We start from the raw sequence: 22,688 nt of genomic DNA, 5'->3' as shown, positions 1-22,688 counted from the left end.
TTCCAGGTGTTCATAATCTTCTGTTTGAATCATATTTAAAAAATCCTGTATCTTCAGTGTCCTCACACCTGATTATTTGTTCTTCCGGTTTCATTAGTACAAATGGAGCACATACAAAATTGCAAAAAATAGCTCTAATACTTAAACTCTGACAACTCCATAAGTTGATGCATTATTTGCTTGGGGAAAAATTACAACATATACAAAAATGTATTTGATACAAAGAAGGCAAATGTAAAATAAAAACAGTCAAAGGCACCAGCATAACTTCCAAAGCCCAAGTCAGAGCACAGCTACATGTTTTTGAATCATCTACCACACAAAGCACATTATCCTTTAAGCTTCTGGCCAGCAAGTCTAACGGGGAAAAAAAAGAGCAGACAGGAAGACAGCTGGAACTTTTTTCTTGCCCTGACTATAGCTGATCATTTGATCATAAATAAAACATCTGACCCCTACCTACATATCCATAAACTGACATCCAAAGACTTGACCAATCATTAAGATTCTACGAAGAGGCCACATCTTTGATTAAAAGTCCGCAGAGCACAGGCATACGAGAAACAGTTGAAAACTTCTCTTTCTCCTATCTCCTCTCATCTTAAGAAGTGAAAAACATCTGAATACATTATGATTTCTTAAGTAGCCAAGTTGTCAATTTTACAGTACAGTGACTGCTAATCCATAAAAGAAATGAGGGGCAAGATGTACCTTCAGATCTGTCACACTTGCCATGAAGCTAGTCATATGGAAGCTTACCTAGAGCAATTTAAAAGTAAACAGGTAGAAGGAAGAGTGAAAGAGATCAGCAGGTAAAATTAGTACTGCTCTCTGAAAGCTTGAATCTGTCATTCAAGTATTGAAAGTACCCAGACGGGTACAATGAATGGGAGCTGTTACAGTGAAGTCGTTAAAAAGTCTTAAAACCCCAGGCACAGTGAGTGGCATTTCTGGACTGTCTGGGAGGAAAGAGAAAAAAAAGGCCAGCAATTCAGTCCTCAATTCCTTCTGGACCCCAGACACAGATTGCTAGAGTCACCACAACTTTTTCTGGGTGTCTTCTGGATAAGTTTCTTCCCTTTTGCAGACGTTTTCCACTGCCCACCCCACCCCCCAACAAGATCCCTTCCCCTCCCCCCAGAAGTGTAACAATTTCATATATTAGAAAGATTTGTAAAATACAAACAAACAAAAAAAAGGATGAAGGCTGCGGCAGTAATGTTAGCGGTTACTCTTCATTGCTTCTTTGGCTGCCAAAATCAGTGGCGTCAAGCTAGACAGAGGTTTGGCCAGTTTCAAGAAGGGATGCTGCCAAGAAAACAGAAACACAGTAAATGAGTGAAAGACATGGTTTAAAAAGCCAATAAAAGCCATATATCTTCCACAGGCCTTTTCACTCTGAGATTTGAAAAGCAATACAAATGCTAGCAATGTCCAGCTCCTGCAGGGGCAGATACAGAGCCTGATAATCATTCCTCCTTGTCCCAAAAGAGCCTACGCCTTTCCTTTTTCAATAATTCATTAGAAAGAGGTTTTCTGCTCAAAAAATATTCTCTCGGTACCATTCCGCACACTTCAATGGCTCCATTATAACTAGTTCATGAAATGCTGGATGCTTTAGCATTTAGCAGTAGTAGAATGATGGAACAGCTTACTGATGGAAAGACTTCAGAGTACGCTATCAGTATTTGAAAACTCTAGTTCCTACCAACTGCTTTCCACTAGAGTCCTCAAAAGAAAACTCAAAAAAGAGAGTGCCAGTCTACAGTGCAGTTTATCATGTGCTGACCTTAGTCGTAGCATCTGTATCTCAGACTGTGAGAAGCAGCTGACTCACCTGTAGCAATTCTTTAGCTGAACCTCTTTTCTCTACATCCATCTCCAAACATCTGTTCAAGAAATCCCGGAATATTGGGGACAGTTTTTCAGGGTTCTGTAGCTCTGGTGTGCCGTTAGTTGCTATCAGATATAAAGCCTGTAAAATGAGGAATATTGTAAAACCAAGCCTAATCTTTAAAAGAGGCCAGCCAGACCCACCTAGAAGTAATCTATTAGTCTAGATAAGAAAGGGTTCTGCAGCCTACTTCTCTCCCTGATGAGATGAAAATCTGTAAAAGTGTCACAATTTCAGGCAGTCATGATCTACTCTTGCTAGCAACAAGAAAGTGTTCAAAATCTTTTGGCAACAGATACTTATCTTGGCAAAGAAAATACCAGATTCTGACACACACAGTATTTTTCATAACCTAATGGATTTACTTTCCCTAAACTATCATAGAAGACTGAGTTTGAAATCCAATGTTTTAATTACAAGCAGATATTCATCTCCTAAACATAAAAAAAAAAAAAAAATCAGAGTAGGGCTGACTACAAATTCAAGACAGCTGTCTTCCTTTTGGAAGACTTTTCTTGCACTGATGAAGCTTGCTGGATTTTTTTGTTCCACTTTCTGTTAATGTAGATACCATTAATGAACAATTACTGAAAATGTTTATATAGTAAACACTGGCAAATAGTTCTGGCCACATCTAGCCTTCTTACCCTCAGGGGGTTTTCATTGAGGTATGGGGGTTCCCCTTCCACCATCTCAATAGCCATGATGCCCAGAGACCAGATATCCACTTTGGGGCCATATGCTTTACGTGTGACCACTTCAGGAGCCATCCAGTAAGGAGTTCCAACCATAGTGCTGCGCTTGCTCTGCTCTGGAGTGATCTGAGCACAGAAACCAAAGTCGGCTGTAGGATAACAGAATTTTAAGAAGTTAAATCGGTGCACCTCAAGCAAGCAGGCTTCCTAGAAGACTTCTCTATTGCTACACAAAAATTTTACTCCTCTATACTTGAGGGACTTGCGGGGGGGAAGGTATCGTTCCCCCTGCCCTAAATTCTCCATATGACAAAATTCAACGTGCAAGATAGATACAAAACCTGAGGGTGTTTAAGCAGGGCAAAATTCCATGGAATGAAGATAAGGCTTTTTGTCCTCTAGAAAAGGGACACAAATATTACCCTACAGAACAACAGTATTTTGCCTAGCTCTCCAAGAGTCCTAGACTGGTAACAGCCAAAAAAAGTAATCGAGCAGAATACAGAAGGCACATGGTATTATACAGCTTGAACTAGGAAAAAAACAATCTACAAACCATGGCTTGTGCCCTGCTAAACACATTTATTTGTGCAGCTATTGAGTTCAACATTTCACAGCGATTTGGCCATCAAATACAAGTACTACAGCTAACAGAGACATGGAAACAAAGCTTCAGATAAGTGAAGTGCTACCCCACTCAGAAGAAGGAACCTGGACAAACAAACCTTTCCACAAGGTAACTACTGAAGAGAACAACCACACTGAAGAAAACGAGAAAAGTCACCTATTCCTATAGCCTTCAGGTGCAGCAGCAATGCATGTCCCATCATGTTACTTTATCCAGCTGCAGCACTCTCACTTCCCAGGCATGTAAAGCATCAATAAGAACACAGTTAAGGCAGGAGACAGATATTACCTTATCATTGACACTAAGTTTGAGAAAGAGAGAGAGAAAGAGAAAGAGAAAGAGAGAGAATTTAAAATTTTGAGTTGATTTTGAAAGCATTATGCCAAGCAGTGCTAACAAAAGAGCCACAATCATGAAAGCACTAAGTTGTACCAAGAGGATAATTTAACAAAGAACTATCCCCATCCTGATTGTCAAAATGCTGTCTTCAGAAACAAAAAAACTAACCAAAAAACCCCAAAGAAACAAACAAACAAACAAATCTAACCTATAGGAGTCACCAAGTTCCTCACCAGCACTTTTGGCCTTTACTCAACTCAGCTTATTTCAAAGAACACACCAGAGAAGCAGCAGCAGTGCACATCTCCTGACCTACCGAGGCCTTCAGCACCATGCCACCAGCAAGGAGAAAAAAGACAGGCAAGATGTAGAACCTCGTTTCACCAATCACTAGTGTGTAGGTATGTAGTGGTGACAGGCAGACTATCAGTATCACTTACTCCTCCTGCTACCAATCTCCCAGAAGCCAGACCCCCCAAGAGAAGGGAAGAAGCTTGAAAAGAAGGTGCAACTTCTTCCACCCTGAATAAGTGCTACAAGCTCTATAATCACACAGCCAAAGAAGTGCTAGTCCCAACACCAATTTCAATACTTCCCCTTCACATAGGATATTTTTACAGCTGACTCCTGTTTTCTTCTGCATCTCTTTCTTCATCATCTTCCCCCAGTCTCCTGGGGTCAGTATTTCTTTACATAGACTGCTAACCCTGTCCTTTCGCCACTCTGCTTTGCTTTGGCAGCTCTTACATTTTTGAGCCTTCTCCAGCTAACTCTTCTCAGCCACCTTCTCTACTTTAACATTTCACTAATCTTCAGCCTTTGAATCCACATACTTTGTACACAAACGCATCACACCCTTAACAAGAAATAAAACCTCCTCTGCGAGCAAGCAGTGCACCCAACAACGCTGGTGACTAAATGGGGTTGCTTATAATCTTTCTTCACACTCCATCTCATAAATACTATGAGACTGCAAACCACCTAGATTAAGGAATATTGCTGAGATACATTTTCATGGCATCTCAAATTCCTACACAACTGCAAAAACACCACCCCAGAACTCTTTGGTCACTTTATGCTTTGCACATTCCTACATACCGAGAAGTCAGATAATGCACCTCCCTCGCAAAGGTCCTGACAGCTTCTTCAAGTGGTTTTACATTTTTTACTGCCACACATGTTTACACACACCAGAAACTAACTTACTGTACACAAGTCCATGCATGCATAACAATTACCTGAAAAGCAAGTAGTTTCTTTTGTCATTTCATGATTATATTAATGAAAGTGTTACACTTTCAGTCCAAGAAAAGGAGACTCAGTACAGGCGCAGCATAAGACTAGACTGCAATATAAATGGTTAATAATGTACAATTTTCTTGTTAGTGACTTTCTAATGAAAGGGGCAAAACATAAAAAGCAAGTTATGACAACCTGAAGAGACTAACAAAGCAATGGCAGTTAGCCACAACTTTTCTCTTGCAATCATTCACATCTTTGCTTCACTGTATGGTGCTAGTTACTTCATATTTACCAACATATTCATGTGGCAAAAGGTTTGTTTCAACATCCTTCCAGCCTAACACGTTCACAGCCTTAAGTCTTAGGGCTCTCAGAATTTCAATACCTGCTACTTTCGAGTTATACATTCTATAATACAGAATGAATTTTTATTATTCATTGTCAAGAAAAATTAATTTAAAATTTCCCTGTCAACTCTCCTTCTACTGATTTACCCTTTACAAGTCAAAGTGTACTGGGAAAGGGAGTCTGCTACTCACTCAGTTTAACTGATCCATCCATTCCTAACAGCACATTGTCACTCTTAATGTCCCTGTGGATGACCTGGTTGGCATGCAGGAACTCAAGGGCTTGCAAGCACTGGATGGGCGAAAAAAACAAAACAAAACACAATTTCAGCATATCGAAACACAATCTGTGTATGCAAACACAAATTCAAAAGCAATGCATACACCTTTAAGTTCTGAGTTCAAAGATATAATAGGTATTATTTAAAATAACCAGCAGAGGAAGCTCTTGTTCTAAGAAATCCTCTCCAGATCTCACTGGGTCAAAAATCATTTAACCATGGAGTTTCTCTGCTATCTTAACAAACCCATAAATTAAACTCATCATCCAAGATGTTCCCAAAAATCCTAGACGTTAATTTTGGTAGAACCCACATATTTTACAGAATAAAGGATAAAGGTTTAAGTGAGAGCTGTTTATCCCAAAGTCTCACTAAGATGAACCGGTGAGACTTCATTCTCAACATGCATGCAACTTACCCTACAGTGAAGGCTGTAAAACACCTTCATTATGAAAGTCACTAACAGGGAGTTTGCATTGGTTTTAGATTAAAACCTTTCACACTAAGTTTCTGCCTAAAAACATAATAAAATTTACTTTTGCTATTTGAGAAAAGGCAAAAAAAAGAAAAGCAAGATTTTTCTCTTTTTATATAAGCAGAACATTCACCATTTGCAACTTGGCATGAATGAAGTCCCCGGTGAGTTTTCTATGTCTTCATTTGCTTTAGCAAAGTGGCAATGATTTGCAGAATGAAGCATATCTAACACAGTGTGCAGCAGAGTTTTGATGAAGTACAATAGTTAGATGTTAGACTTTTCCCTCAGAAAAGCTAATTACTGTTACAGTAAATAGTTACTTTCGGTTTTTGGCTTCCAGCTCCGGTTTCTCTGGAAACCACTACCTGTACATACACGTTCATGTACAAGTTTGCTCTCCATCCCCTCCCTTTCCATGAGTCATCAAAGGTGGACGTCACCCTGATGTAGTCAAATTGCGTTTTTAAAAGACTGAGTTTCTCTGGACAGTGAAGTCCAGTTTCTCCTGGACAGTAAATAATACAATTACTTCTTCTGCTATAATGAATCAAGACTGAACTGGATGCTGGCACTCTGATTCAGGACAGAAAGCACTGATAAGCTGTGAAATCAAATATTTTTAAACTCTTCCATTTGAAGTCTTACTGCAATCTTAAAATTATTCTAACTATAACCTTCCGTAGAACTGTTTTTCTATGAAATCCATAAAGCAAGCTTAACTGTCACAGATTTCACACACTACAAAACTAATAAAATGCATTGAATTCATCTTTATTTTAGTATATGTTTCTTAGAAGTATTCCTGCTTCATCAGATCCCACTTTCATACTCCAAGCAAACACAGTTGCCTTCTTTCTTCTGGAAAATGCTCCAAAGCTTTTTTCTTCTATTTTAAAAGTATGTTCACATCTCTACCTTCTACGTTACCTATACATGAATATTCAGCTTTCTTTTTCATGCCTTTGAATATTCGTCATTACTCCAAGTTAAAAGATGTATTCTTTCCAGCTGCTAAAATTCTTCATTGCTCTTCCTTGAACTTTGGTCCACATTATTAACAACTTCCTATTAACACTGTCAGCAGAACTAGGCAACCCGGGTACCAAACCCAAAATCTTTATTTGATCCATCACCTAACATTCCTAAGCGTCACAACTTGCAAATCCTCAATTTTCCGAATGAAACTCATTTTGTTATTTTCTGTAATTTTAATATTGATTTCTGCTCTCAGTATCATTCATTCTTCCTAACTCAATGGCTCCAATAATTGTTGCAATTTGTCCCAAGTGTACCATAAAACTTAGGGGAATAGAGTGCACCTTCATTCTTCTACCAATCAACTACAATACTTACCTCTCTGCAAACAGCAGCAATTTGTGCCTCATCCATACATGTTTCTGTGACCACATCTGTTAGTGAGCCTCCAGCTAGATACTCCATCACCACAAACAATTCATCTCCTACGAGGTAACTACAAACAGAAAATGAAAAGCATGCCCATTTGCCATTAAGAGATCGAGAACCGAAAAAAACGACTGGTAAGAGAAATGATTCGTAAGTACTTCAAGGCAAACAGTAACGAAAGTCATCTCTGGAAGGCAGCCTGAAATATAATGCTGACAATAAAAGCTGCGTGCTTCTTATTGCCTAAATGGTCAGGATAACACCCTACATATCTCATGCACAACACAAGCATTGTTTCAGCTGTGCTCTTGTCCACCACTGGTCCCCAACCACATGTAGCAATGCATTCATTACAGAAGAAACCTTACTGAATTATCAAGACCACTCCCTGTAACAGATGACTTTTTTTTTCTCAGATGACAGTCTAAGTCTCACTTGCTTATAAGACCCTTAGGTACTGGAAATACAGGTCTGTGTAAGTATATCAAGTTATAGCCTTTTGAAACTCTTGGGGATGAAGGAATTGGCCAGCTGTCTGCATTTACCTGTCCAGGAAGTTGACTATGTTTGGGTTCTTTAGCTCCTTCATCACCAAGATCTCATTAATAATCAACTCCTTTTTGGGCTGTTTCTGCAGGTTTATCTGTTTAATAGCAACCTGAATAGGACAAAACAAAATAACACAGCAATCACTCAAACTTGAGTATCAAAATTTTCTGGCGATTCTTAATACAGTGAAAAGTTAGAAGAAACTCTGTAACAGGATTAAAAGAGTTTAGCACATCTTGCAGCTGGCAAGTTATTTAATCATTAGCATACAACTTAAAAGAATGCAATTTGAAGAGCATGCAAGTTGCACCCATAGCCAACATCATCCTCTTGCAGCTGAAAAGCTCTATGAGCAATAGCAAAGGCCAGAACAGACAGCTGGTCTGAAACATTAAAGGGATAAGAAGATACTCCACCAACTTAGTATGAACAGGTCTAAAGCAAAAAAAGAATCATGTAGCAACTAAGAGAGAAAGGATAAGCTTTCCAATGCGAGGTATGGCAATTCATTTTTCTGTATTCTGACCAAATTAGTGTTTGGGTATACAGAATGCTGAGAGGCTTCCTCTCAAAATAATTAAGCCAATGAACTATCCCAGAGAGAGAAGAGTGGATAAAGACCTACCTTGTCCAGGAAATTAGCTAACTAGAGCAGATATTCCAGTCTTTAAAATGGAGAATATCCCAGTTATGTTGGCTACATCACTTTGAGGAGGCAGTTTGGAGTATTACAACATAACCTACCCAGGAGTCCAAAACCAAACACAAGAACCAAAATAATCTTGTAGAAACAATCGTTATCAAGGGCTTTAAAAGAAGGTAACTTGTGGCACAGTACCACAAAACAACTAAGACTGGAGGGGACCTCTGGAAGTCATCCAGTCTAGTCCCTTGCTTTGAGTACAGCCAACATGGAGCAGGTTGCTAAGGGTCTTGTGCAACTGAGTTTTGAATGGAGATCTCAACAAGCAAATATTCCACAACCTCTCTGGGCTCCTGTCCAATGTTTAATCATGCTGACTGTGAGGGAAAAAAAAATTTTATGTCCTGTCATTGTGAAGCTCTAAGAGGAGTCTAGCTCCATATTCTCTACACCTTCCACTGAAAACAGCAAAAAAAACCCCATCCTCTTTTGGCCACATCTTCTTACCTCTGAACAGACTCAATTCTATCCTCAGACATTAAGCACTGTGGAAGCCGGAGTATTGCACCCCTTTAATGCATGAAAACTGCAACCAAGCAACTGCAACCAACCAACGTGCCTGACAAGATGCAGAGGAGGTATAAAAAAAGGAACTGGACTACGAAGTTCCCTCTGCAGTCAGTAAGAGGACATGAAGCACTGTAGTATGTAGAAAGTAAATTAAGAGACAACATACTGAGATGTTTGCAAGGCTTGCATTTTATCAAGATGTGGTGCTCCACTACAGTACTGGTGAGTGTGGGTTACTGTTGAAAGGGGAGTTAATTATCAGTGACCTAAGGAATGGCTACTTGGAGATATTTAAAGGAAAATCAAGGAAATCTGAATTTAAAGAGAAGCAAATAATTCCTCAAATTTTAGTCATGGGAATAGAGATGACCACTGGATGACAAGCATGCAGAGTTATTGCTGATGTCATCAATTTTACCAAGAGGCTTTGGAGACAACAAGGAGTAAAAGCAAAGAGCAGGATGTGGAGAAGGCATTACAACTTCACAAAAGAATTGCATGAGGCAAGCAGTTTCCATACAGATAGGGGTAATCATCACCTCAACTGAGATAGCACTAGAGAACAAGGGTGCAAACACTAAACAAAGTTCTATTTCTGAAAATGCAGGACACCATTGACAGCAAACCTTAAAGGATAAACTATTTTCAAAATTCATTTCTGGAACACCTCACTCTCTCTGCTTTTCACTGGAAAGACAAGACTTTTTAGCTTTCATCATCTGATTACTACAGAACGAGGCATTCACTGTTAACAAATGACTGTGACAAAAATTATTCTGAGAGGTCAGAGCAGAGATGGCAGCCACAGAAAAAAAATCAGTCAAATAATTTTGGCAACCTACAGAAAGAATATTTATACAGAGAAAGTATTTTCATTGTACTACATCCATAAGTCTTACCTCCTGCCCTGTTGCCACATCAATAGCTGTGAAAACTGTACCTGAAGCCCTGTGAAGAAGAAGAAAAACACACTACAGCCAGTTGCATCTCTCTGTGTAACAAACACACACGTGAACAGACGAATCAGAAACAAAACTGTGTCAGCTTTCGACATTGCAAGAGCTCTGTCAAAAAGAAGGTTACTAAAAAAAAGTGATATGACAGAAATGCTAGTCAGTTCACATAAACTAATCTCAAATATGCTCTCTTCCAACACCATCTATGCCCCCTGTGCTCAGGCTCCCTAAGCCCCCAGAACTTGTGCTGCTCCCTAGGATCAGACAAGCTGGGCAGCCCTTTCTGGAGAAGGTATTACTTTTAACTTTCCTCCAGAGGAAGCCTGCCCACAAACACACAGAGACCTAATTTGGAAAGTATACAGTAGGAGTCAGGCTTATATGTGTGTACCTATATATATAATCAAAGCTAGAATTTGCATACACTTTTTTCTCAGAACAATTCAGAGGACCACTAAAAGAATAACTTAGTCCAGGCAGTATTGTTAGCTTAGCACACAGAAAGCCTTCATGCTATTCAGCAGTCATACTACAAAACCAGTCACAAGTGGTGTTCCCCAGGGCTCAGTACTGGAGCCACTTCTGTTTCCTATCTTTATCAATGATCTGGATGAGGGGTTTGAGTGCACCCTCAGTAAGTTCGCAGATAACACAAAGCTGGGTGGGAGTCCTGATCTGTTTCAGAGTGAGAAGACTCTACCGAGGGACCTGGACAGGCTGGATCAATGGGCTGAGGCCAGTTGTATGAGGTTCAACACAGCCAAGGGCCAGGTCCTGCACTTGGGCCACGACAACCCCAGACAACACCATAGGTGTAGGGCGGAGTGGTTGAAAACCTGCCCAGCAGAAAAGCCCTTGGGGGTGTTGCTGGACACCTGGGGGTGTTGCTGATTTAGTGGTGGGCTTTGCAGTGTTAGGTTAATGGTTAGACTCAATGATCTTAAAGGCCTTTTCTAAACAAAACAATTCTACAATTCCATGAAAACAGATTAACATATCTTACTGGGACAGGACTAGATACACCCACAGAGAAATTGCAGAGCTACACTTTTGCATTAAAAGACACAATCAACACTTCATCACTGTATAAAGTCTTCACCGTCTGTTTGTAACTGCTTAATACTGCCAGCATTTCTTCCTCCTTCAGTGAGTGGTGGCTACGTGACTGTAAGATAGAGAACAGTTCACTGCTTTTAACACTGCCTCTCTGGGAATAATAGTTGAGGTGATCACTTACCCCTGCCCGATTTTTTCATATCTGGTGTATTTTTTCTTGGGATCTCCTATGCTCACAATAGTGCCTAAAAAATAATAATAAAAAAAGTTCATTCCAGCTGTCCTCTTTTAGTAGAGCTGGTCCAGCCAAGATACCTCCAAGAGTGAGTCAAGTTCAAGTAACAATGGCTGAATGGCTGATGCATGAACAGCCAAAGCTTCCCCATTCAGTTCCAGTCACAAATGGCCAACTTCAGACAATCAATAGACTAGGTTATGCTCTTAAGGAGATAGATCATGCTACAGTCTTCCCTGTAGCAAAACCCAATATGAGGTTATGATTACGGAACAAGAAACAGCAGAAAATATTTTGTGTTATTATGATTGTATTACACATGCAGATCGTGCTATCACAACTGAACTTCAATACAAGAAAACTGTTCTACGATTTTTTTTACTCAATAGGACTATGAAGCATATAAATTAGCAAAACTTCTAAATGCAGCCCTCTCAGCTACCGACACAAAGCCACTCAAGCACAGGATTCACACAACCCTTATCTAAAAAATATGAACAAGGGCGAAAACTTAATATTCCTCCCCCAGTCCTAAAGCCTTTGTTATCTGAAACAAAAAAACACTTACGCAGTTTTTCCATGATCTCTTCATCTGACATCTTGGCCTTCTTTTTTTGCTTATCACCTGATTTTGACACACTGTCAACAGAAGTGTCACTGGCTGGTGCAGGGATGGGGTCAATCACAGACCGTGTATAAATCTGTCAAGAGAGACCATTTCCCTGAGCATTTTCTTTGCAATCGTTGACCTTCAGTTGAAAACAACCACAGTTCTTTAAATATCCCTAAAGTAGCATTCTGCCTAAGAGGCTGGAGGTAGAAATTAGAGCTGAGAAACATCAAAGTCCACTAAGTCAAGATGCTGGCAACCTTACTGACCTCTGAAGGACAGACTCAGACACCTCCTGAACAGAGTGGATGCTAGATTGACTCCACCTTCCACAGACAGACATTTTGTCCGTTTTCTACCTGCTTATTCTTTATAACTTGCACTAGTTAACAGAAATCATTATTTAATAGTCAGATTAACTACTATTAAGATCCAAAGGAAAAAGATTCATGGTTTGCCATGAAAACAAGCATAAGACTATCAGAAATTTCCCTGTTGCCCTCAGTTTAGGAGATTTTCAAGGAGCTTTATTTAGTTTCCTTCTGAGCTGTTCATAGACATATGCAGCTACTCCAGAAATCTCAAACTGTAGACCTGTCACGTTTCATAGGTCTACATACCCAGAGTGTGCAATTATAAAACAATGTCACTTGACAAATAAACATGTTCACATTTGCACTCCTGGAGTGAAAATAAGTGGGCAACAGAGCAGCAAAATGTATACCTACCACAGTAAAAAGAATAAGCTGGAGTAAGTGGGGTCACTGTGACATTATCAACAAGGTGTGTGGTTCAGGATGGCTACACTAAGATTTAGTGAACAACTTCTTAAGCATTTAACTTTTCAAGCAATGCTCATGACTTTGCAAGTGAAATAAGCTTTCAAATCTTAAGGTTGAATTGTCTTTAGGTAGTATATCTCATGAGGCTATCACACTGCAATAAAATAAAAATATATAAAATACACTTGTACGACTGTACTGTGCACAATTACAGAAACTAGCTATAGTTTTTTAGGGCTAAAAAGCCTCCTGGTTGCATGTTGGGTTGAAGGATAAGTATAACTGGATACCTTCAACACAAGCTGACAAACAAATCAGCATTAAATTCAAGACTTCTGTTCCAACTGATATGCAGAAATTAGGCATTTTCTTAGCAGACTCAAAACCCAAAAATTTTCCCTAAAAACTTACATATAACACTTTGCAAGAAAGCAGAGTAGAAGTAGTTCTGCAATACTAAGAAATGCAGGCCTGCACTGTAAATTTTAGAGCTGCTCACCGATTTTGTGTGATCTGGCCGTGGAGCAATAACAGGAGGAGGAGCTTCTTCATCATCCTCATCATCATCTGCCACAGCTGTTGATGGTTCTGAACCTTTGGCATTGGTCTACATTTTTACCAAAGTTAAAAAAAGAAAATAAATTGAAGTTGTCTCCCTCACAGTGTTAAAGACTTTTGAGTTTGCTTTTTTCCATTTTTTCACATTGAGATAGAAGAATTCTTACTGATGTCAATAGAAAAGGTTGAGTGGTTTAAGTACCCTATTACACTTTATTATGAGACTCAAATACTATTGTTTCAATGAAATATGTTTTGTTGGTCTCCCGCTTTATGTTTTTGTTTCCAAAACTACTTCATTTTTTTTATACTGCAAGATTCAGCATATAACAAATACAGAAGACCTGAACTTATATGCACCTAAAAATATACAAAGAAGAGTAAATACACTCACGGTTGGCGTTCCTGAAGGGAAACCATCTTTTTCTAAATAGGACAAATAGCAGAATACGTATCATCAGAAAAGTAATAAAAAGTGAGCTTTACAGAGTAAAAACACAGGCTGCTTTGGAGATCTTTTTCATCTCTCCAAAAGCAAAATTTCATAGTCGCAAATGAGAGAAACTCAAGACCACACAGAAGGAAGCTGTTAGATTCTAAACTCCTCCCCACTCATTTCCCAGCTTGCTCTTCACCTCACTTCAGCACCCACACACCATTTTAGAAATTGAGCACTGCTCATCAAACTTATATACTGTCTTACTGACGTGTGAAATCAGAATCAAACAGGTATTTCTGTTCCCTTAGCAGTATCTTGATTAAAGGATGAGAATATTACAAAGCTTTATTACTAAGATATTTTCAGAAATAATTTGGAAGAAAACTGGACAAAACTACATCTGTTTGTAGGACGGTCACTCTCTCGGTGCCCCCATATGGTGCCAGATCTAGGAGCCACAACTTATTTGGCATCTTTGATGTCACTACATGGTGACATCAAGTCCACAGATTTTTGGCCACAGGCACAAGGAGCTAGGTCTCCAACACGAAACCAGTTAATCACAGTTTCAGAGCCCCAGCTTCATAAACACAGCCCATTCAAGTAAATTTGGCTGTTATTTTGAGTTACCCGGTGCCATTTCTTCCCCTCTCCATTTAAAACAAGAAATTAACTGGACAACATCACTTTCCAGTAAGCTGAAATCCACCTTCAAATATTTGTTCATTGAAAAGTAGCCTGCTCTTTCAGTATTTGAATCTGATTTATTATTCTGCAGTAGAGGAAGACTGTGTTCCAAATAGCCAACTACGCTTCAATACGTCTTGCACACACTTGAATCTCACCTGGAGCGGAAAAACTCAGATACTTCTGTTTTGCTGTGTCTTTGGAGTCATAGAATTTCAGCACATCTAGTACCGCCTGGGGGTTTTTCTTTTGTTCTAGCTTTGTAATATTTGAGGTCTGAAGCAACCGAGCCCATTGCTCTGGCATTCCCTGAAAAAAAAGCAGGCTATTTTAAGCGTCCTTCTCATATTCTAAAGATTTTTAAGAAGCTGAAAAAACTTCTTTCCTCTATAAAAAGCCTAACATGCACAGCGCTAAATATACGAACAAGCAGGATGGGGTTTTAATAGGGAGCCCTATGTGCATAGGTGACGCAACACAAATCACTCTACAAACATGACACCACTCCTCTTTCAGGTGTATTAAGCCAGATGTGAGGAATGGGAATATAAGAGCTCAACAGAACCAGTGTTACCCACTAATGAAAGTAAACTGAAGAGGGATTCTCAGGGAAGGCTCTCCCAGGCAATACAAAGCATCAGATCTGACATTTACACTGCAGAAGTACTAACAGGTCACAGTCTCATTACTCTGCATGCTGTATAAACACATAGTAAAATTACTCCTTTGATAAAAACTAGGACTGACTTGCACTTTATTCTAAAACATCCGTAATGGCTTCATTACAGCACTGACACACAGCTGTTTTCTGAGCAACTCCAAGGCAGGTATACTTACAGTGAACTCGCCTGTAACAGCATCAAAGCCAACATGGATGGTATGCTCAAAATCTGATGGTGGGGAGATTTCTGGTCTTTCCTTTTCCTTCTTCTTGCTTCCTGAAAAAGATATTCAAAGATCTACTGAGCCATGACTTCAAGTCATATTGTCTCCATTTAATACAATCAATCGAAGCATTACAACAGTTTGGATTAACGTAACCATTATTCTGTTTACTGGATGGAAGCGTTTACATACGGAGCACAGTGATTTGGTATTTTCAAGTTGATATAGACTTCATATAATAATCAACTATTTCCATTCAAATAATTAATACTATGGTAGCAAGAAAATAAGAGATTAAGAACATCAGAGTGCAAGAAGCTCTGCTGAGCACATGAAATCCAAACATAGGAAACGTTTACAAGGCAAAAAAGCACATTTTAATACTGATTAAAAACAACACCTAAGATAACTTCAGTTCAACCTCAAGTTCACCCTAAAGACAGTTAAAACTCAGTTGCCTCACTGCTTCAATTCAAGCTAATTAATGCAAAGTAGGACTTCCTGTGATGAAGATAAGGGTTTATAGCCTCAGAGCAATTACCTAATTTAAATTAAAAGGTGGGGAAGCAAGCATAATAAGTACCAGAAACATGAACAGATAATGAGAAGGACCATGTGCAGAATCCAACTTAGATTCAATTACATTTATAAGATGTTTTATCACGCCTGGGGCTTGGGGTTTGTGTTTTTGTTATTTTTTCTGACAAAGAGAAAAGAAATAAAAATGGGAAACAATTTGTAGTTAACTCTAAATATAAAAATACATTCTCTTCCCTTTACTCAGAAAAAGTTAAGGTGAAAGGTTTCAGGAATCTGTTTTTGTGTTCTTGCAAAAAAGCCTGAGCCCACCTTTCCTTCCCTGCCAGAGCAGTGTAGTTAGCGTTCGCTCTCCAGGTAGAAAGATGATGCTCAAGGCCTCACCTCACCATCCTCTGCTCAAAGGCTGAGGCCTGGTGATGCACTGTAGAGCGTATCTAACCTGATACCAAGAAAACTGCATGTGTAATCCTGGGAATTCCTGTGGGCTTACAGAGCATACAGCTGAATCAGCTGCATTTATTATAGCATGCATGAAGCCTGCAAGAATGCCACAGTGCTCACAACCACAAAGGAAAGCAGCACACCATTTTGCAATCTAACTTGATTACCATTTTATGTTTGTATGCCAAAAAAAGAGGCTTTTTGCTTTGTTTTCAAATTCATCTTAAAAGTTGTATAATTTCAGTACAGAAAAAGAACAGCTAAAACAGCACCCTGTTCATTATGACAGGGTAAAAAGTTACTGGACATGAGGCAAGCATAGATCCTGCTGCTCAGAGCCAGAGAATCCATCTGAAATCCCCTCACACTGCCCAGAGAGGAAGGACGGCGAGCCGAGGACAATACTTACAAATGAAAAGCCATGTGGGCTGCCTCCAGCTGAACAATGCAGTGGAAAGACACAGCTATTATAAACAGGATATCTTTCATATGGCTACATAGATCAGAGCCAAAAAGCAAATGGACTGTCAGATGTTCTCATTAACATCACTCAGTCACAGGACAGGAGAAACTTGCTTAATGCGAGAACCTTTAAGGAAAGCACTGTTTCTTCCCAACCTCTTGGCATTGTTTATGTAAAAGCAAGTGGGAAAAAAAATACTGAAAAAAAAGAAAAAAAAAGTTCTATTCCTCAGGAAGGTAGGTTCCTGAGGGAGCACATGACATGTAGGGAACAAGAGATAGTGCTCAAATCCTCTAGCACATGTTGCACAAATAAACCTACTCCTTCCAAAAATACACAGATCTTAGCAGACCAGGCAAGCAGACTAAAAATCAGTCCTCTGCTCAAAGGAACAGCAGATCAGAGCACCACTTCAAACAAACGTAAGCAGTGAGCTTCAGTAAAGAGGCAAGTCTTCACAAGTCATGTGTTGGCAGGACATACTCGGGGCTCTGCAAATAAGGCCACTGTGAGGTCACGCTGCTTTTCAGCTTCTTGATGATGTTTGCATCACAGTTCTGTGCTTAAATAGGAATCAAAGTCAATGCTCATTTCAAACAGTAAGTGAATCTGTCATGTGGTCTGTTTGCCCTGCAGAGACAGCAGCACATATTCACGCTGTTCCTGAGAGGGGTAAGACATAGGTAGGCCCTTTAGAAGGATTCTGTAAATTGGAAAATTACTCTGTCTGATTAAAATTTCTGTGGGCTTACAGAGCATATAGCTGAATCAGCTGATTACGAAAGTGCATCAAATACAATTAGACTCTTCCCTGAATGAAGCCACAGGCACTCAGCAAGGCATCACTAAGGTACTTCACATGCCCTCCTGCATCACAAACCCGTTGTTGCACATCCCTCAATTCCCACCATTCCCTAACGCTGCACTTTGAGTTCCTGAGTTGCAGCTGAAGCCACAATGAAACGTGTCCTTAGCCATCAGTCTTGAGCACATCTCCTGCACCATCCCTGGTCCTGGGCAATGCCCCACAGCCCCTCCTTTAATAAGTTCTGCCCAAAGACAATCCCTTCTTGGTTTAGGGGACTATTTTAAAGCTTTCCAAAAACACATGCAGGTTCATTTGACTTCAAAAGCCTAGTCAAGGAAATTCGTGGCAATTATATAATCTAGTAAAAAGATGACTATCACTTCATTTATGCTAAACAATGGAACTAGGGGAAAAAACATCTCCATGATTAAGTTATTAAATAACCTCTTCAAACTCTTACTGTTGTCTCAGCACAGCACTAGCTCAGACTTGGGGCAGAAACTGCATTTGCTAAAGCCCACTGTCTGCAGCAGATGTCCGAAGGACACCACCTCCCCAGTGAGGACCCAGGGAGGTGGGGAAGATGAAGCTGTCAAGGAGGGACCTTGCAAGATCACGCAGACAGAGATCAGCAGCACAAAGCCAAAGCACGTTATCCAGCAACAGGTCTGTTTGCAGTAGCACTGTACATCTCCTGGTAAGGCATCCCTTCCTTTTCTGAAAAGGAGAATTTACCATTTTTGTAGCAATTTGTAATTTTTGTTGCCCTGGCTGGACAAATTTTTTCCATGAAAATATTTCTACCCCAGGCTGACAGATTATTTTGCATATAGTTCCAATACATTTTTTTAATCCACTCAGAAAGCTAAAAAAAAGTATTTAAATGGGCATTTCTGATGCTGGTGCACCTCATCTACGCTAATGAAAAAAGAAACAACTAACATTTGACTATTGCTTCAGTGCCAGAAAGTCACTGTGTCAATTTACATTCTGCCTAGATTTGACATCCTGTTTTGCCGTCTTCAGGACCAAAACCATTTATTTGGATGTTCACCTTATCCTTGATGTGGGTCACCCAATCGACAATTTTTTTCCAAATTAAAAAAATAAAACTTTGAATTACTTAGCTTAAGGAACTGAATTACCATTTTCCCTAACCACATGATCTTGCCATGCAGTAAAAGCTGCTTTTTTTTCAGAATGACATTGCTTTAAGTACTTTTTAACAGCTAGAAAACAAACTTACACCATTTCCTCCAAAATGTACATTCCTCAGCAGAAATTATTGCTTCTATTTTTAGTTTGTATACAAGTTAAACAAGTATGTAGATTAATTTCCATAAATTTGGTACATGTCAGTATTTACAGAGTGGTCTGAATAAGGTTAGGCAATGGGACTCCAAAGCAATTTCAGATAAGCTAATACAACTTTTGTCAAGTCTTCAATCACCTCCCTGGCCATTTCAGCAACAAACAAACCCACCATCAGGATGGAAAAAGAAGACATCCAAGGAGAAGTAAAGGCACTATAAAATGTCCCAAAGCTCTCCATCTGTGTTGTACCCACTTGAATTCAATTCATTTCACATCACAAACAAGTCTTAGACAGTATTACTAATTCAAAGCAAGGGAAATCTTTCTTCATGTGGGCTTTATGTTCTACTTTATTACATCCCCGTCTGTAAAAAAGGGCTACAAACACTCTGACTAATGATCAATGCAACAGCACAATGACAAGCGCCGTCCCAGCTCCTAAACCGTTCTCCTAGTCTGCAGATGGACAGACTTGATCCTTTCACAAGATTTTCTTGCAGCACTTGCCACAACTATTTCTAGGCATTTCCTTGCACGACCAACGATATAACGGTAAAACACCATTTTCTGTAGACTTGAAGGGCTAAGCTAGAACCTGCTCCAGACACGTGGCACTGCACTGATGCTGAATAGCGAACAGCAGCCAGGACCATCACCTTCACCAACAGCAGAGGCCTGGAGCCTCTCTCTTGGGGTGCTGCCACAACCTGTAGTAGCTGCTCATGTTCTCCTTACTGGCTCACCTCTTTAAGGCTTACTTATGCCAGTAAAAAAGGACCACCACATCTATTGCTGTAATCCATCCATGGACAGTTATTTCACAATAATTGACCTTGTGAAATAACTATTCTGCTTCCAAAAGCTACACTGGCCAAATCCTTCCATCCTCCAAAAAGGAAGACACACCCACTGTTGAGAGCAGACACTTTTGCCAGATCATGGGAAGACAGATCTTCCAAATACAGGGAAGCTCGCCTCTAGCGTTTGTCTCTGGGGTGAGGCATGGCTGCAGAGGGACTGCTCACACAACTGAGCAAGAGTAAAAACCAGCCCTGGGGAAAATACTTAGCCAAGCAAACAAATAACCAGAGAAGCAGAGTCGCCTGAAACAGTCAAACCTGTGCCGGCATGACTGAACCAGTCCTGCCCAGCACATCAGCCATGAGGCGCAGGAAGCCAAGGGCAGAACTAGAAGACTTTAAGAGCAGCAGGGTCTTCCCTTTGTGCATCTTAATAGTAATCATAAAAATGCTATATGGTAGAGATTAATAAAATGCACAGCAGTTTCAGGCCAGGCTTATAAGTCACTGCACAGTTTTACTGTACCAGATGTTAGAAGATATTTCTATCTATGCATTACTTTGTTTTACACAGATACAGACATCTTTGAGAACCATGAACAGGGCTCCAGTGCTGTACACACACACAGAAAACAGAAACAAAGCACAAATATAGTCTAGTGTTATTACAGCAATTTTTTTCTTAAAAATAATTCTTGTTTACAGCAATCCAGATTTTTCCCCCACTAATAATTAATTCTAACAGTGCAGTTAGACAGGACTTAATTTTTCTCAATTTTCCTTCATGCACACTGTATCCTTCTCACTCTTTCTCTACTATCTTTTCTCTCAAAGAAATCACATAAATGTGAATCAGCATAAAGTAACTGGCTAAACAGCTGGACGTTCAGTTTAAACTACAAACCTGCATTTAGCATTGCAAAATGGTAAGTAATATGATACTCAGGAATCACATTTATTAGGGTTGTTTGGAAATGTATTACTTCAAACTGGGTAGCAAACATAAGAAACAAAATGTGGTGGATATCCTCAGTGAGCTATGTAATTTTTCTTAGTTAGCATTTCATCTACAAACATCCTAGTGCAAACAGAAAGAACATCTCAGCTCACTGAAAGCACGTATCCAACTTTCAACACCTCTTCCAGTCCCCCACACTTGGACAGGATGGACTCTAAAGTACTATCAAAATTTACAAGAGTGACGGAATACAAGTAATAACCTTGGAAAACGGAACCATCTTACCTTTTTCAGTGCTAGAGAATATGGAGATGATTTTATTCCTAGGTTTTCTCTCTTCAGGTACAGAGGGCAGGGGTTTCAAACTGTGGTTGACAGACAACTGGTCTTTGACCCCTGAACTGAAGATAACACTGCTCATCCGGACAGGAGGAGCTGGCGGCTTGTCTTCCAGTTCTCCGTTGTCAGACATGGTTTTCAATAGCTAGTGAAAGCACTGAAATAAGAAGTATTTGTTTTAACATAAGAAGGGAGTAAAGAACACATAAATGTAGCGTTTCTTTCTTCCACCGGCCAGCTGGGAAAGGTGTGAGTTAAGCTCTGAGGAACACAAGCACTGTACAAGCAGACAATGATGTCTCCACCAAAAAAACCTGATCCCTTCCTCAATTCCACTTCTGGGCCACCCATTCATTTGTGCCAGCAGCAGCATTTTTGAGATGGAGTGAGGAACTTCTCCATTGACAAAAATTAACCCAGTCAAAAACAACAGTCCGTTATAATGTGAACTAGTTCCCAGATCGGGTTCACTAACTATTCACACAAAGGCTGAGTATGTGGGAAGGATACTACATGTAAGGGCATAGGTATAACATCTCTTAGGGATTGCTGTAGCCCAAAGAGCATCATGCTCTACGGTTAAATATCTTTAAAAGCCTTAGATGCTTTCCTTCTTGCCAGTTATCAGACAAGATCTTGAAGAAAAAAGAATAGCTTGTATTTTTAAGTAATAATTCAGCACACTGTCCACATTAAGTTCTGTTAAGAATATCTCTACTCAAATTACGCAGACTACATTAGAGATCAGAGGAATAAGATCCACTGGATGCATCCCACCTCCGAACAAGGACTTGCATTGTTCCACCACTTTGTGCCATACTTTCTTCATTTGTAAAAAGAATATATACTACTACCACAATCAAGTCCTTAAAAACATGAGCATGATCACAAATAAATAGCTGCTAGTGCTAAACACACAGTACAATAAAGCATCGACATGACACAGTGCACATCCAAGAAAATCTGCACTGGCTTTTCCTCCTTTCCCATAATATCCTGGAGATTTTTCTCTGATCACCAAGAAACAGGCAGCCTCTCTATAGCACAAAGAAAGATTTACAGAACTTCTTGATGACAGCTGAATAACAAATATGCCCCTCATTCCTCCAATTGTTCAAATGATGAGCTACCTCTTTGAAACGGGAGACAACACATCTCTGCGTTGACCTCCTCCTCCTCTCACACCAGTTTGGGAAACAGATGACCTACCAGTGTCTACCAGCTGCCCGTCATAGTCCCAAGGTACGACTCAGTCCCAGCCACACTACTGGAGCGATCATTATTGGTGGCATTCAAAAGTCAGGATAAAACAGTGCAATCCACTCTCAATCATCACACCTTATTTCCAAAGTATATATATCATGCTATACAATGTCTCAGCACAACACATGGCATCTTGCACAAAATATTCTTAGCACCAGAAATAAAATAATGTGGACTACCATTCCCTATCATCTCACTGGGTGGATGAATACTGCCAAATCCCCAAAAGAGAAAGCAGATCAGGCTAGCAGCCTGAATGCAAGCAGCACAAGAACACGCTGTTTTACATCATGAAGCTCAAGAGAGATTAAAATTAATTATTACCATAAATGTCCATGAAAGCATATAATTTCTGTACAAATTCCTTTAGAGTCACATGCAGCATAAAGCAAAGCTCTGGCTTTGAAAGTAAAAACTGGACATGTGCTGGTTGTCCCATCTACCTAAAGTCTGACTGGTAACAGCAGTCAAAGCTGCATAACAC

The 22,688-nt window shown here is 39.8% G+C and overlaps 1 protein-coding gene across 2 annotated transcripts; it reads right to left on the bottom strand.

Moving 5' to 3' along the window:
• Positions 1-1,221: 1,221 nt before the first annotated feature.
• Positions 1,222-21,074, bottom strand: PAK2 (p21 protein (Cdc42/Rac)-activated kinase 2). Of its 2 annotated transcripts, none has more exons than XM_009879435.1 (14): positions 20,888-21,074; positions 15,231-15,331; positions 14,552-14,702; positions 13,656-13,693; positions 13,209-13,316; positions 11,886-12,018; positions 11,264-11,327; positions 9,970-10,018; positions 7,854-7,966; positions 7,258-7,375; positions 5,338-5,437; positions 2,542-2,738; positions 1,838-1,975; positions 1,222-1,308 (listed from the first exon to the last, which is right to left on the bottom strand). In XM_009879435.1, the coding sequence occupies exons 1-14, from the start codon at positions 21,072-21,074 to the stop codon at positions 1,222-1,224; spliced, it is 1,584 nt and encodes a 527-aa protein (XP_009877737.1). The 2 variants fall into 2 exon arrangements, with proteins under 2 accessions (XP_009877737.1, XP_009877738.1); XM_009879436.1 differs by having other exon boundaries at positions 13,662-13,693.
• Between the last annotated feature and the right edge of the window lie 1,614 nt (positions 21,075-22,688).

This window comes from Apaloderma vittatum, unplaced genomic scaffold (assembly GCF_000703405.1).
Source record: "Apaloderma vittatum isolate BGI_N311 unplaced genomic scaffold, ASM70340v1 scaffold18532, whole genome shotgun sequence".
In the NCBI taxonomy this organism is placed as follows: Eukaryota; Metazoa; Chordata; class Aves; order Trogoniformes; family Trogonidae; genus Apaloderma; species Apaloderma vittatum.
The sequence above is the reverse complement of the archived record's forward strand: the minus strand, read 5'-3'. Positions and strand labels throughout refer to the sequence as shown.